Source organism: Pelophylax lessonae (genome assembly GCF_965119305.1).
Source record: "Pelophylax lessonae genome assembly, chromosome: 1".
Lineage (NCBI taxonomy): Eukaryota > Metazoa > Chordata > Amphibia > Anura > Ranidae > Pelophylax > Pelophylax lessonae.
The window spans coordinates 560,904,356-560,918,858 of record NC_138768.1 but is presented as its reverse complement, the minus strand read 5'-3'; the positions used below and the strand labels follow the sequence as shown (position 1 = coordinate 560,918,858).

Below are 14,503 nucleotides of genomic sequence, written 5' to 3'. Positions count from 1 at the left end.
ATAGTAAGTGTTAAATGATAACCTTTAAACAATTCCACCACATAAAGGGGTGAGTATCCGTCACCAGTTGTGAAACTGCTTACCAGAAAAGTGTAAACCAAAACATAAATGACAATCCCAGTGTTAAGGAGGAAGGGAGAACCACCACCGATTGTAAAGCCTCTTACCAGATTGAGGAGTGTAATCAGCAGAAATAAGAAAGATCCTGAGTACACCTGAACATCAACAGTGATACAGGAGAGCACCTGGCTGGGAAATAACCCAAGGTGTTGGAAGTCGGTCACCCTAACCCATTTTAGCTCTTTCAGCATTTGAAAGTTGGTTGAGGTTTGTGTGAGGATCTAATGGTCCCTGAGATTGTCTGCTGTATATGTTGGGGGAGCGCATGGAGCAATATTACATCTTGATCAACTGAATTTTTTGGTTCGGTAAGGGGCTCAGAGTGTCTTTGAGTGTCACTGTTGATGTTCAGGTGTACTCAGGATCTTTCTTATTTCTGCTGATTACACTCCTCAATCTGGTAAGAGGCTTTACAATCGGTGGTGGTTCTCCCTTCCTCCTTAACACTGGGATTGTCATTTATGTTTTGGTTTACACTTTTCTGGTAAGCAGTTTCACAACTGGTGACGGATACTCACCCCTTTATGTGGTGGAATTGTTTAAAGGTTATCATTTAACACTTACTATTACGGTATCACACTATGGAGTTTTTTTCTTTTTTATATGATCTATGACACTTTGAATCGAGTGTCCAACATTGAAACTTCACACAATCAAGTCATCTTGGCATATGAATCCCGCAATTTTTAATTGCTTATCTGGTAAGCATATTACCTAAGAGACCCTGGATACTTGTGTGCTGATCAAGATTAATCATCATTTCTTCAATTCAATTTATTTACGTTCACAATTTGGGACTTTTTTGTTTTATGGACATTTATTTGTTCTAGATCACTTCGCGCGACTTATTGTATACATATTGATTTGAGGGTGTGGTCACACTTTAAGTTGCAGCTTTATTTAATTTCTTTTTCACCTTTAGCGCAGTTATCATTCCTTTTTCACAACCTCACAAATGCGCTTCTGGAAGAATGGTCAAACATTCCCATAAACACTCCTAAACCCTGTGCATAGCCTTCCCAGAAGAGTTGAAGCTGTTATAGCTGCAAAGGATGGACCAACTTAATATTGAACTCTACGGACTAAGCCTGGGATGCAATGTAAAGGCAGGTGTCCCAATACTTTTGGTAATATTGTGTATATAGCAGCTTACCAGTTCTTAGATGTGATGGCTGCATTTGTGTTTTTTTTTTAGGGTTTCATTCTTCTATTTTCAGCTAGTGATCCAGCCAGTAAGACTGTTTTTCAAAAGAACAAGCTGCCGTGCAGATTGTATTAGATACAGGAAAGAGACAAACCATTTACCACTGACAGGGGTGTTAACAAAGATCAGCTTAGCTTTTACTTATTTTTTAAATTTATTTTAAGGAAAAACTGTTGCTGTAACTACGTATACAGTGTTAGCTGGAGATTGTTGTTCAATTTGTTAGTGTATGAAAATGTGCTAGTACATCTAAAACTCCCCCCCCCCCCCGACTGACAATGCTGCTGTCCAAAGGTGCCCCCTGTGCTCATTCTTCCAGAGTGGGGGCACTTTAATACAGGAGGTGTGTTACTGGCCAGATCACCTGGTGAAAAAAGAGCGAAAAAATGTCGAAATAAATAAAACAAATGCAGCCATGTATTGGTTTTGGGTTTATTATCACTTTAAGCCTATACTGAGCTGTATGAACAGGGCATAAAAGGAGGTAAGTATGTCCCTCCTTTAAATCATCGACGTGTGTGTGGAATCCACATTCTAGCTATTCAGTTCTGTGAACAATACAGGTGTTAAGCCTTGTACACACGCAACGATTGTTGGCCGTGAATTTTCGGCCAACGTCCGATCGGCCGATTGTCGGCTTGTTAGTATGATGCTTCCGACAACCGACTGCGACTTTTTCGGCCGAACAAAATCTGGTGTGCATGCTAAAAAATTTTTGTTGGCCGTCACCAGAACGGCCGATTTTCCGTCAGTCAGTACAGATTTCGGCAGACAAATATCAGATGAGCAAGACTGGGCATGCTCAGAGAAGAAAAAACACACGGAAAGTTAACCAGCACATGACATCACTTCTGAAGTTGGTTTTTGTTGGCCAAAAAAATTTGTGTGCAGTCTAGAGCACATTTCAACCAACACAACAACACTGGACAAAAGACGGCCGATCGGTCGGCCAACAATCGGTGCGTGTGTACGAGGCCTTACTTAGCAAACAGTAAGCTAGCATGGTGCTGCTTAAACCTTTTGTTGGTTGCACAAGGTAAAAATAGTTAATTAATTAATATGCAATATTTCATGTTAATCTAACAACATGAAAACTTTTTTGTATTTTGTATTTTTTCTGGACATAGTAAATTTATAACATACACCATATATACAAAAAGGCTATACCTTCCTTTTTAATCAAGTTTACCTGCTGGGATAAATACCCAGGGACTCCATTCACTCCAAACACTTTCTTTATATTTCTGGCGGATTTGAATGTAGTGCTCTTTTTCACCATCAAGATTAATTGTGCAACTTTCTGTAGAAAGATAATTTTATGTTGTAAGTAAACATCACCCTGACAAATCAGCTTTTACATTGAAAAAAAAAAAAGAGTTTAGTTTTATCTAATACAAACAAAAGATAAAAACAAAAAGGTAATTAATATTTATAGGTAAAGTTAATCCAGGGAATATCCGATTGCCTCTTGGGGGATCAGGAAGGAATTTTTTCCCCTGCTGTAGCAAATTGGATCATGCTTTGCTGGGGTTTTTCGCCTTCCTCTGGATCAACTGCAGGTATAGGATTGTGTATATGGGATTGTATTATGATCAATTTCTCCTCGATGATGGCAAGCGGTCCAGGCCCTGAAGCAGCAAAGCAAGCCCAGATGATGTACATAGTGCTCATTTTCATTAATTGCTGATTAGTGCTCCAAAGCTATATAGGAGCTTAAGAAAACTTGAGTGATAGAGCACTATTAAAATACAATTAACATATTTGGGTGTGGTGATGTAGAACATTAGAGCCAAAAGGAAAAATACTGCAGGTTGTCAGATTGAGTACCCCCCCCCCCCCCCAAAAAAAAAAAAAAAATTCTAATCATTGGGTGGCCTGAGATGGAAGAAATAGGTTCCTCCTGAAGGGTAAACATTAAAATAACATAGTAGATAACTTGAAGGTTTTTTGATGTACTGTCCATCGATCCCAGATCTTTTGGTGGGTCAACCTCTGCTGCCTTATATCAGTTTTTTTTAGGTGTAGGAGAGACATTGACATGGAGCAGCCAATAATCCAACATAGTAGGAGAAAAGGCTTGGAAATGGGGCATCATGGAAAGAAAGCCCAAAGTGGGTGAGAAAAACATGCATGAGACAATTGAGCACTTTGGGCACAGAGGGCTATGGTTGGGCTTCAATCTGGATAGCCAAACTGATGGCAATTTGTAAGTAGGACCTGTGTAGAATAAATAACTGTCCAACCGTTTGTGAGAAGCTTGTTTGCAGGCTTCAAACACTTCTTCTCACCACTCCTCCTCATCCAAACCTCCAACATCCTTTACAAATCATTTTTATTATGGTTTTCATTTACATTTTGGTATTTTTTTATTGATTTAAATAATTTTGCCTTCCATTGTCACCTAGTCAACCAGTGAAAGTAAATTTGCTCATTTTATATTTGGTATTATATTTCACTGTTCCAACTCTAATGCCAGCGACATATGTTAGAACTGATTTTTATCTCAACTGTATTTTAAGTTACTTTTTGTTTATTCCTTTCACAAAAATGCCTTTCTTTTATGTGTTATTTTAGAAAACACGATCAAAATGCCCAATTATAAAAAAAAATCATAAAATAATATAACCAAACATGGTACCATGATATTTACTGTAATTTATGAAGACTGATGAAGCAAAGTGCATTTTTTTCTATATCAATCTTTTTATTAGGATTTCAGGTAACAACAAAAACATTATAAAGTAGCTAAATTGAGTACAAAATGCAACTGTCATCATAGTCAATATATAAGAAAATGGTGACAATAGCATAAATGAAGGAAGGGGAGTTCAGCCAAGATCCCATGGAAAGTCCATAAGTAGGTATGAGAAACTGCGCCAAGATGGTCAACCATAAAGAGTCCTATGTAGTAATATATGTTTGGCCATGTTCTAAGAAAAGGCCAAAGGACAGATGGACCTTGTATCAGACCAACATTGTAGGCCCAGCGGAGGGGTCAAGGAGGAATACAAGCAGGACTACACCTGCCCACCTGGGCAGATGATAACTATAATAGTGCAAAATTAAATTTAAAAAATATAGGAGCCACAATGACACTAAACAATAGGCTTGTACATCTATCATGAGATCATAAAAAAAGGAATGTATTAAAATCAGATAACTTCACATATAAAACCAAGAAACGTTAAATCAGGAATAGAGGTCTGACTAGGGAACTGAAATTGCACCAGAGTAAAGAGATAGGAAAAGTGAATAAAGAAAAGGGAAAGAATGAAAACAAGGGAGAGGAGTGGAAGAGTGAGAATGCGCCCATCAAGGAATCCACCAGGCCATCAACCCAGTGCCAATCTTTGGTGTCCAGTACCTGTAACTAAGAAAGCCAGTTTTTTTTTTAAACATATTTTATACCTGTTTCTACCCCATAATACCTAGCTGAAAAAGTATTGTGCTCTTTTCTTCCATTTGACAGTGCAACCTTTAAACACTGCCTAACTTGTGCCATTTGAAACTTGTGTGTCTTTGTATTCATTCCCTTGTGTAAAAACCCTGATTTTCCTGCCAGTCTCCCTGCTTTCCTATCAAAAACTGACTACACTAGGCATGTGAGCAGAGTGCGGTCAGTTGTCTAGCTGTGCTGAGAACTTAGCACTGCTCTCCTCCAACAATCAGTCTTGTCCTGACATGCCCCCCTCTCTGCATAGCCATTCACTAGGAAGGCCAATGTGTTTCTTCTCCTACAGCATGTTCCTGTGCGATTCCTAGTGTGAACCGGCTCTTTAGCAGATGGAACTTGTTTTTGAGCTGATGTACTTGCACAGGATAAGAGGATTTAGGGGCACAGCCTACTGGCTCTGTTGACCTCATGGACAAGATGATGGTGCCAGTGGTGTACCAAAGAGGATGCAAAGGGGGGGGGGGGCAGTCCGTCCCGGGTGCCACATATTGTGGGGTGTCAGGCAGCGCAATCCTAATGAGCGGGCATCCCTGGTACATGTGGGGCCCCTGCACTTTCCCTGTCATTGCAGCTTTGTGAAAAAGTTGATTGGGTCAACAGAGAGTCCAGCAGTGTGGGGGAGGCTGTAACACTCCCCTGTCTTCTGATCAAGTTAGGCTGTCCCTCGGGGATGTTCACTATTTCCTGAGGCAGCAGGTGTTGGTGGGCAGGGTCGAGGTGTGGCTGCCTCCTCCACTCCTCCTACAGACTCCTTCCCTCAGGCTGATCCCGCAGCTAAAGGAGAAAGAGGAGGAGAAAACACAGCAAACAGGGAATGTTCTTATCTGATATGCTGTAAGTGACTGAGCAGTGCACACTGTCACTACATACAGCCCTGACCTGGCTCTATAGCACCCTAATCCGCTACTATAGCACCCTAACCTGCCACTTTACCACCCTAACCTGGCTCTATAGCACCCTAACCTGCCACTATAGCACCCTAACCTGGCTCTATAGCACCCTAACCTGCCACTTTACCACCCTAACCAAGCTCTATAGCACCCTAACCTGCCACTTTACCACTCTAACCTGACTCTATAGCACCCTAACCTGCCACTATAGCACCCTAACCTGGCTCTATAGCACCCTAACCTGCCACTTTACCACCCTAACCAGGCTCTATAGCACTCTAACCTGCCACTAAAGCACCCTAATCTGGCTCTATAGCACCCTAACCTGCCACTTTACCACCCTAACCTGGCTCTATAGCGCCCTAACCTGGCCCTATAGCACCCTAACCTGGTTCTATAGCACCCTAACCTGCCACTATAGCACCCTAACCTGGCCCTATAGCACCCTAACCTGCCACTTTACCACCCTAACCTGGCTCTATAGCACCATAACCTGCCACTATAATACCCTTACCTGTCACTATAGCACCCTAACCTGCCACTTTACCAACCTAACATGGCTCTATAGCACCCTAACCTGCCACTAGAGGCACCTTAACCTGCCACTATAGCACCCTTACCTGCCACTATAGCACCCTAACCTGCCGCTTTACCATCCTAACCTGGCTCTATAGCACCCTAACCTGCCACTTTACCACTCTAACCTGGCTCTGTAGCACCCTAACCTGCCACTATAGCACCATAACCTGCCATTTTACCATCCTAACCTGGCTCTATAGCACCCTAACCTGCCACTTTACCACTCTAATCTGGCTCTATAGCACCCTAACCTGGCTCTAGTGCACCCTAACCTGCCACGTTACCACCCTAACCTGGCTCTATAGCACCCTAACCTGCCATTATAGCACCCTTACCTGCCACTACAGCACCCTAACCTGCCACAATAGCACCCTAACCTGCCACTTTACCACCCTAACCTGGCTCTATTGCACCCTAACTTGCCACTATAGCACCCTAGCCTAGCTCTATGGCACCCTAACCCACCATTTTACCACCCTAACCTGGCTCTATAGCACCCTAATCTGCCACTATAGGACCCTAACCTGCCACTAAAGCACCCTAACCTGGCTCTATAGCACCCTAACCTGCCACTGTAGCACCCTAACCAGCCATCTTACCACCCTAACCTGGCTCTATTGCACCCTAACCTGCCACTATAGCACCCTAGCCTAGCCAGAAAAATCCCACAGGGAAGTACATTATATAAGGCATGCATAAAGATATAATCAGTAACCAGCACCCAGAAAGTTAGCATGTCCTGGTCAGGAGAGTTGGAAAAGCAGAATACAGGAACACCAGTACCTAGGAAATGATTCCCTGTTCCCCACAGTGACCTCTTTACTCCTGAGACCCCCGGTACAGTGACCTGTGAACCATCCAGCCTCACCATGACTGGAGTGGAGGGTTACACCATCTCCCTCCCCCTCTCCCTCCCCCCATGCCAGCTGGACCAATGTAGATCACAATCTGTGTGGACACCTTGGCAATTGTCTGTCAATGTGTTTGATTTGATGTACACATGTGGACTAGCTGGACATACTCAACTTGTGACGTCAATGCCACTCTATTTGATGTTATGCTATTGTATTAATTTTGATGTATCCTGTTACACAGAATCTGTATTCCAAACAGCTCCGGAAGAAGTCTGAACACCAGGCGAAACATGTAGAGCAATTGGACATATCAGTCTATTTCCTTGTGGAAGGTGTATCTGTACTTTGTAGAGCGCTCTGCGTTGCCTGCACCTTTGGTGCTGGTTGTCTGCAGCGTATAGCGTTCTCAGTTCTTGTTTATTGATACCTCACTGTAATTCTGTACTTCATGTTGTATTGTATGTCCGAAGTGGCGAGGTTTCTACATACCGGACCACCTGTATCTCCTGATTAACTGTCTCCGCCCCTTTTGGTCGGTCGACGCACATTTTTGTGGTTTTATACTTATCAACAATAAAGTATTGTTTTTTATTACGGTGCCTTCAAAGTCCATTTTTTTTCCCCTCTTTTTTCTTGTATTGATTAACATTTAGGACGTGGCACATGGCCCTCTATGACACTACGCCCTTGGTTTTTGCTGCATCAGGGTCGGCGTAGTTACCCTATTTAATTGATCTTACCACCCTAACCTGGCTATTTAGCACCCTTACCTGCTACTTAAGCACCCTAAACTGCCACTTTACCACTCTAACCCGGCTCTATAGCACCCTAACCTGCCACTATAGCACCCTAGCCTGCCATCTTACCACCCTAACCTGACTCTATAGCACACTAACCTGCCACTTTACCACTCTAACCTGGCTCTTTAGCACCCTAACCTACCACTATAGCACCCTAACCTGCCATCTTACCACCCTAACCTGGCTCTTTAGCACCCTTACCTGCTACTATAGCACCCTAACCTGCCACTTTACCACTCTAACCTGGCTCTATAGCACCCGAACCTGCCACTTTACCACCCTAACCTGCCACTTTACCACCCTAACCTGCCACTATAGAACCCTAATCTGTCACTTTGCCACCCTAACCTGCCACTATAGCACCCTAGCCTGCTTCTTTACCACCCTAAACTGCCACTATAGCCGTTTCCACTTTTAACACTGGGTACATCCTTCCTTTTTCAATTTGATGTTTAGGTACCTTTTTTTCCTTTTGTCTATAAAACCTCAATTAACAACAAGACACAATAAAAGTAGAAAAAAAGGGAAATAACTTGTATATTTATTTTTTTAACTGTTATAAATACATCCTTATTATGTGAACAAAGACCAATTTAATGAGTAATACGGTGTGAATTAAGGACATTGGCGTTAGTCATTAATGTCCTCAGTTTACCTTCTCATTAACTGTCACCCAAATGGCATGGGGGCATGCATTCCTTCACGGAGTGTTTGTTTGGTGCATTAGATGTGAATAACATATGAAAATAGCACCCAGAAAAAATTAGGACAGTGCATGCATGAGAGACAATACATGGTAAAGACAGTACATATGAGAGATGTGTATACTACTGTTCTGTGATGTTTCTTTTATAACAGTCAAATACACAATAAAAAAAATAAAAAAGTGCAATGTATTTACATTTTTCAAGTTATAATTTGGACACCAATTTTTTCCATTTGTCTACAACAGTATTTCTTAAAAACTTTGGGTAATTTGGCTGGGACCAAAATAGGGTGGTAGACTTGTTTTGATGGATCACCACCTGACTGCAAAATATTTTGGACTAATTTGCCAAGTTTGTTTTCAGGCACCAGTACCGTAGCGTGTTTTTTTTTTTTTTTTTTTTTTTTTTAATCTGTAGATTACAATGTTTAGGAAACTCCTGGTCCATAAAAACCTAAATACCAACAAAATACAATAAAAAGATGTAAGATGTAAACCTAAGGAAAAGGCCGAAGACTTTTTAAAATGATTTAACAATAACAAAGCAAGGTCCATAAAGACATGGATGAGCGAATTTGGGGTGGAGGAACTTGACTGGCTTGCACAGAGTCCTGACCTCAACCCGAGAGAACACCTTTGGGATGAATTAAAGTGGAGACTACGAGCCAGGCCTTCCCATCCAACATCAGGGCCTGACCTCACAAATGCGCTTCTGGAAGAATGATCAAACATTCCCAAAGGCAAACTCCTAAACGTTGTGGACAGCCTTCCCAGAAGAGTTGAAGCTGTTATAGCTGCAAAGGGTGGGTCAACTCAATATTGAACCCTACGGACTAAGACTGGGATGTCATTACATTTCATATGTGTGTAAAGGCAGGTGTCCCAATATTTTTAGTAATATAGTGTATTCACATCAGTCCCTGCCCTCAAGGAGCTTACAATCTAAGATCCCTAACTCAGTTTCATACATACACATACTAGACAGGACAGGAGGCAATTAACCACTTGCCAACCAGCCGCTGCAGTTACACAGCGGCAGGTTCCCAGGAATCGCTGTACCTCTACAGCGGTTCACTGACGCAACCCTTTTGGCAGGCGCACGCCGCCGGAGGAGCGCGCCCACACCCACTTGCCAGTGGGGAAGCCGAGGTGTGGGGCTGCCGGCCGCGATTGCCGCCAGGCATCCGCGATCACTCCCCATGAAGAGAGAATGACAGTCTGCTGTTGTAAACACAGCAAACCGTTGTTCTCTCTGCTATCAACACAGAGCCCCTATGTTCCTGCTATTTAGGTATGGCTGTTTCAAGATGCACAATAAGGAGGCACTTGAAGAAAGATCGGCTGCATGGTTAAGTCGCCAGAAAAAAGCCATTACTATGCAGATGCCACAAAGTATCAATACGCCAAACAGCACAGAGACAAGCCTCAAACCTTCTGGCACAAAGTCATTTGGAGTGAGGAGACCAAAATTGAGCTTTTTGGCCACAACCATAAAGCTACATTTGGAGAGGAGTCAACAAGGCCAATGATGAAAGGTACACCATTCCTACTGTGAAACACGGAGGTGGATCGCTGATATTTTGGGGACGTGTGAGCTACAAAGGCACAGGAAATTTGGTCAGAATTGATGGCAAGATGAATGCAGTATGTTATCAAAAAATACTGGAAGAAAATTTGCATTCATCAGCCCTGAAGCTGCGCACGGACGTACTTGGACATTCCAACATGAGAATGATCCTAAACACAAGGCCATGTCAACCTGTCATTGGCTACAGCAGAATAAAGTGAAGGTTCTGGAGTGGCCATCTCAGTCTCCTGACCTCAATATCATTGAGTCACTCTGGGGAGATCTCAAACGTGCAGTTCATGCAAGACAGCCCAAGAATTTACAGGAATTGGAGGCTTTTGCCAGGAAGAACGGGCAGCTTTACCATCTGAGAAGTCAAAGAGCCTCATCCCCAAATACCACAAACGACATCAAGTGGTCATCGATGTTAAAGGGGGCAATACACGGTATTAAGGACTTGGGTATGTAAACTTTTGATCAGGGTCATTTGGGTAGTTTCTGTTGTCAATATGATTTAAAAAGAGTAAACACAGTTGATTGATAATAAATGGCTTCAGCCAAACACTAACCATGAGTGAAAGTTTTTGTGCTATCATTCATATTCTCTGAGAAATGGCCAATAAATCATAAATTCTGCCAGGGAATGTAAACTTATGAGCACAACTGTATTACAAGTCCATCCCCCCCACAGTTAGAAAATACGCCCTAGGCTCACACTTAACCCTTTGATCGCCCCTGGGTTAACCCCTTTCCTGCCAGTGTCATTATTACAGTAACAGTGCATATTTTTAGCACTGATTACTGTAGTAATATCACTGGTCCCCCCCAAAAGAAAAGTGTCACAAATGTCAGTTATGTGTCCGATCTGTCCGCCGCAATGTCGCAGTCCCGCTAAAAATTGCTGATCGCCGCCATTACTAGTAAAAAAAAAAAAAAAATCAATAAAAATGACATAATTTTTTTTGCGTAAACCAATCAAAATGCGCTTATTGAGATTTTTTTTACCAAAAAATATGTAGCAGAATACAAATTGGCCTAAAATGATGAAAACATTTGATTTAAAATACATTTTTGGGAATGTTATATAGCAAAAAGTAAAATATATTGTTTTTTTTTTTTTAAATTGTCGCTCTTCTTTTGTTTATAGTGCAAAAAAATCGCACAGGTGATCAACCAGAAGAAAGCTCTATTTGTTGGAAAATAAGGACATCAATTTTATTTGGGTACAATGTCGCATGACCGCGCAATTGTCCGGTAAAGTAGCGTAGTGCCGAATCGCAAAAAATGGTCTGGTCATTAAGGGGGAAAAATCTTCCGGTCCAGAAGTGGTTAACTTACCAGCATGTCCTTGGAGTGTGGGAGGAGACCCACGCAGGCACAGAGAGAACATACAAGCGTCAGGGAGGTAGGGCTGTGGTTTTATTCAAACTGACAACCCTAGTGCTGCCATTTTTTTTTTTTTTTTTTTTTTTACTTTTGCTTATAGGGCTAGGTTGTGCAATGTTTTGGGTGCAAAGTGTTTTTACCAGGCCTTTTTTATGCTGGCAGATACACAAAACGCATCAGCCCCCCCCAATAGTTCTGTATTCAGGGTGCCATTGTGATGGCTCCTTGACTTCCCGCTACCACTTTTAAATACAGAAGCCGCAGAGGGAGTTTTCCACTACTCGATTTTTTTCAACACAATTCAATACTTTGATCCTAGGCTTAACCCCCCTGAGCGAGCCTGCCAAGAATCTGTCACTGTACTGGGCCAACCCTTGTATACATGCAGATGCAGGGTGTGGATTGCTCTAGTCAACGATGATACCATGACAGCTCTATTTTGGTGGGCTTGCTCCGGTGGCTTCCAAATAGGATCCAAACATGCCCAGATTCATCCCTACTCGCTTCCTCTGCCACTCACTGCAGAAAATGTCATCTGTAAGAACATTGAGGAAATGAGTAGTGGAAGACTTCCTCTGATGGCTTATGTATTTACAAGTGGAAACAGAACATCAGCCCCTTCTCGATGTTTGTTTCCCCTTTTTCAAAAGCAGATTTTACAAGGATAGCATGACCATGACCTTTATATCTGTGAAAGGTTCCAAGTTTGCAGGCAAGAATTCTTTTATTCTCTTATACCCACCTCTCTGCATTACCATTAAATGTACACTTAAATCTCACTTGGCATATCCCCAGTCAAGTGAATAGTTTTCCAGATCTTCCCCCTCCCATCTGAGATCTTCCTGCCTTCCAGAAGTAGGAAATGTATGTGCTGTAATGTTAATGAAACACTAAAAGTCCTGTCCAAATAACTAAAGAAAAATGTATTTTAACCACTTCAATACAGGGCACTTTGAACCCCTTCCTGTCCAGGCCAATTTTCAGCTTTTAGCGCTGTTGCATTTTGAATGACAATTGCGTGGTCATGCAACACTGTACCTAAACCAAATTGATGCCATTTTTTTCCCACAAATAGAGCTTTCTTTTGGTGGTATTTGATCACCACAAGGTTTTTTTTGTTTTTTTGCTACACAAATAAAAAAAGACCGAAAAGCTTGAAAAAAAAAAAATTTTTTTGTTTATGTTAAAATTTTTTGTAAATAGATATGTTTTTTCCTGCACTGATGAGCACTGATGAGGCCGCACTGACAGACTCTGATGAGGAGGCACTGATGGGGTGGCACTAATATTCAGCACTTATGGGCACTGATATGCAGCACTGATGGGCACTGATATGTGGCACTGATAGGTAGCACTGATATGCAGCATTGGTGGGCACTGATAGGCGGCACTGATGGGCACTGATAGGCGTCACTGATGGGCACTGATAGGCGGCACTGGTGGACAATAATGGGCACTGGTGTGCGGCACTGATAGATTGCAATGGTGGGCACTGGTGGGCGGCACTGATGGATGGCAATCATGGGCAGCTCTGATGGGTCGGGCACTAAAAGGGCCCCTGAGCCCTGATTGCCATCCCTGGTGGCCATGGGTGGGTATCCCTGGTGGTCATGGGTGGGCTTCCCTGGTGGCCATGGGTGGGCAATCCCTGGTGGCTCTAGTGGCACCCCCCCCAAGGGTCTGCACTGGTAATCGAGTGGCCTGGGCAGCGAGTTTCTCAGCTGTCTTCCTCCTGATTGGCTGGGACACAGCCGCAGCGCCATTGGCTCCCATGGCTGTCTATCAAAGTCAGTTAGCCAATCAGGAGAGAGAGGGGCGGGGCCGAATGCCAACTCCATGTCTAAATGGTGCTAGCTGCTGTGGGGGCATTTGACAGGAGGGAGGGGCCAGAAGCAGCAAAGGGGGACCCGAGAAGAGGAGTATCTGGGCTGCTCTGTGCAAAACTAACTGCACAGAGGAGGTAACAATAATGTTTGTTATTTTTTTTATTATTTTTTAAAACTAGACTTTACAATCACTTTAAGGCTTCTTGGTAACTCAAAGTTTTCAGCTCCCTCCATACATTTTCTATAGGATTAAGGTCAGGAGACTAACTAGGCCACTCCAAGACCTTAATGTGCTTCTTCTTGAGCCACTCCTTTGTTGCTTTTCTCCCTCCAAACTGGGACACTTGCCTTTACACTCACATGAACTCTAATGGCATCTCAGTCTTAGTCCGTAGGGTTCAATGTTGAGTTGGGACACCCTTTGCAGCTATAACTGCTTCAACCATTCTGGGAAAGCTGTCCACAAGGTTTAGGAGTGTGTCTATGGGAATGTTTGACCATTCTTCCAGAAGCACATTTGCAGAAGCTGTTATAGCTGCAAAGGGTGGACCAACTCAATATTGAACCCTATTGACTAAGACTGGGATGCCATTAAAATTCATGTGCATGTAAAGGCAGGCGTCCCAATACTTTTGGTAACATAGTGTGTATATATATATATATATATATATATATATACACACAAAGTATCCCACAAAAGTGAGTACAACCCTCACATTTATGTAAATATTTTATTATAACTTTTCATGTGACAACACTGAAGAAATTACACTTTGCTAGAATATAAAGTAGTGGGTGTACAGCTTATATAACAGTGTAAATTTGAAGTGAGTACACCCCTAAGTGAAAATGTCCAAATTGGGCCCAGTTAGCCATTTTTCCTCCCCGGGGTGATGTGACTCGTTATTGTTACAAGGTCTCACATGTGAATGGGGACCAGGTGTGTTAAATTTGGTGTTATCGCTCTCACTCTCTCTTACTGGTTACTGGAAGTTCAACATGGCACCTCATGGTAAAGAACTCTCTGAGGATCTAAATAAAAAAAAAGAATTGTTGCTCTACATAAAGATGGCCTAGGCTATAAGAAGATTGCCAAGACCCTGAAATTGAGCTGCAG

The 14,503-nt window shown here is 42.6% G+C and overlaps 1 protein-coding gene across 1 annotated transcript in view; it reads right to left on the bottom strand.

Moving 5' to 3' along the window:
- IL12RB1 (interleukin 12 receptor subunit beta 1) overlaps positions 1-14,503 on the bottom strand; it is a 200,930-nt gene that overhangs the window by 108,166 nt on the left and 78,261 nt on the right. Inside the window, exon 6 of the mRNA XM_082260759.1 lies at positions 2,514-2,624. Within this exon, the coding sequence (XP_082116885.1) occupies positions 2,514-2,624 (111 nt within the window). The remainder of the gene's footprint in view (positions 1-2,513; positions 2,625-14,503) is intronic.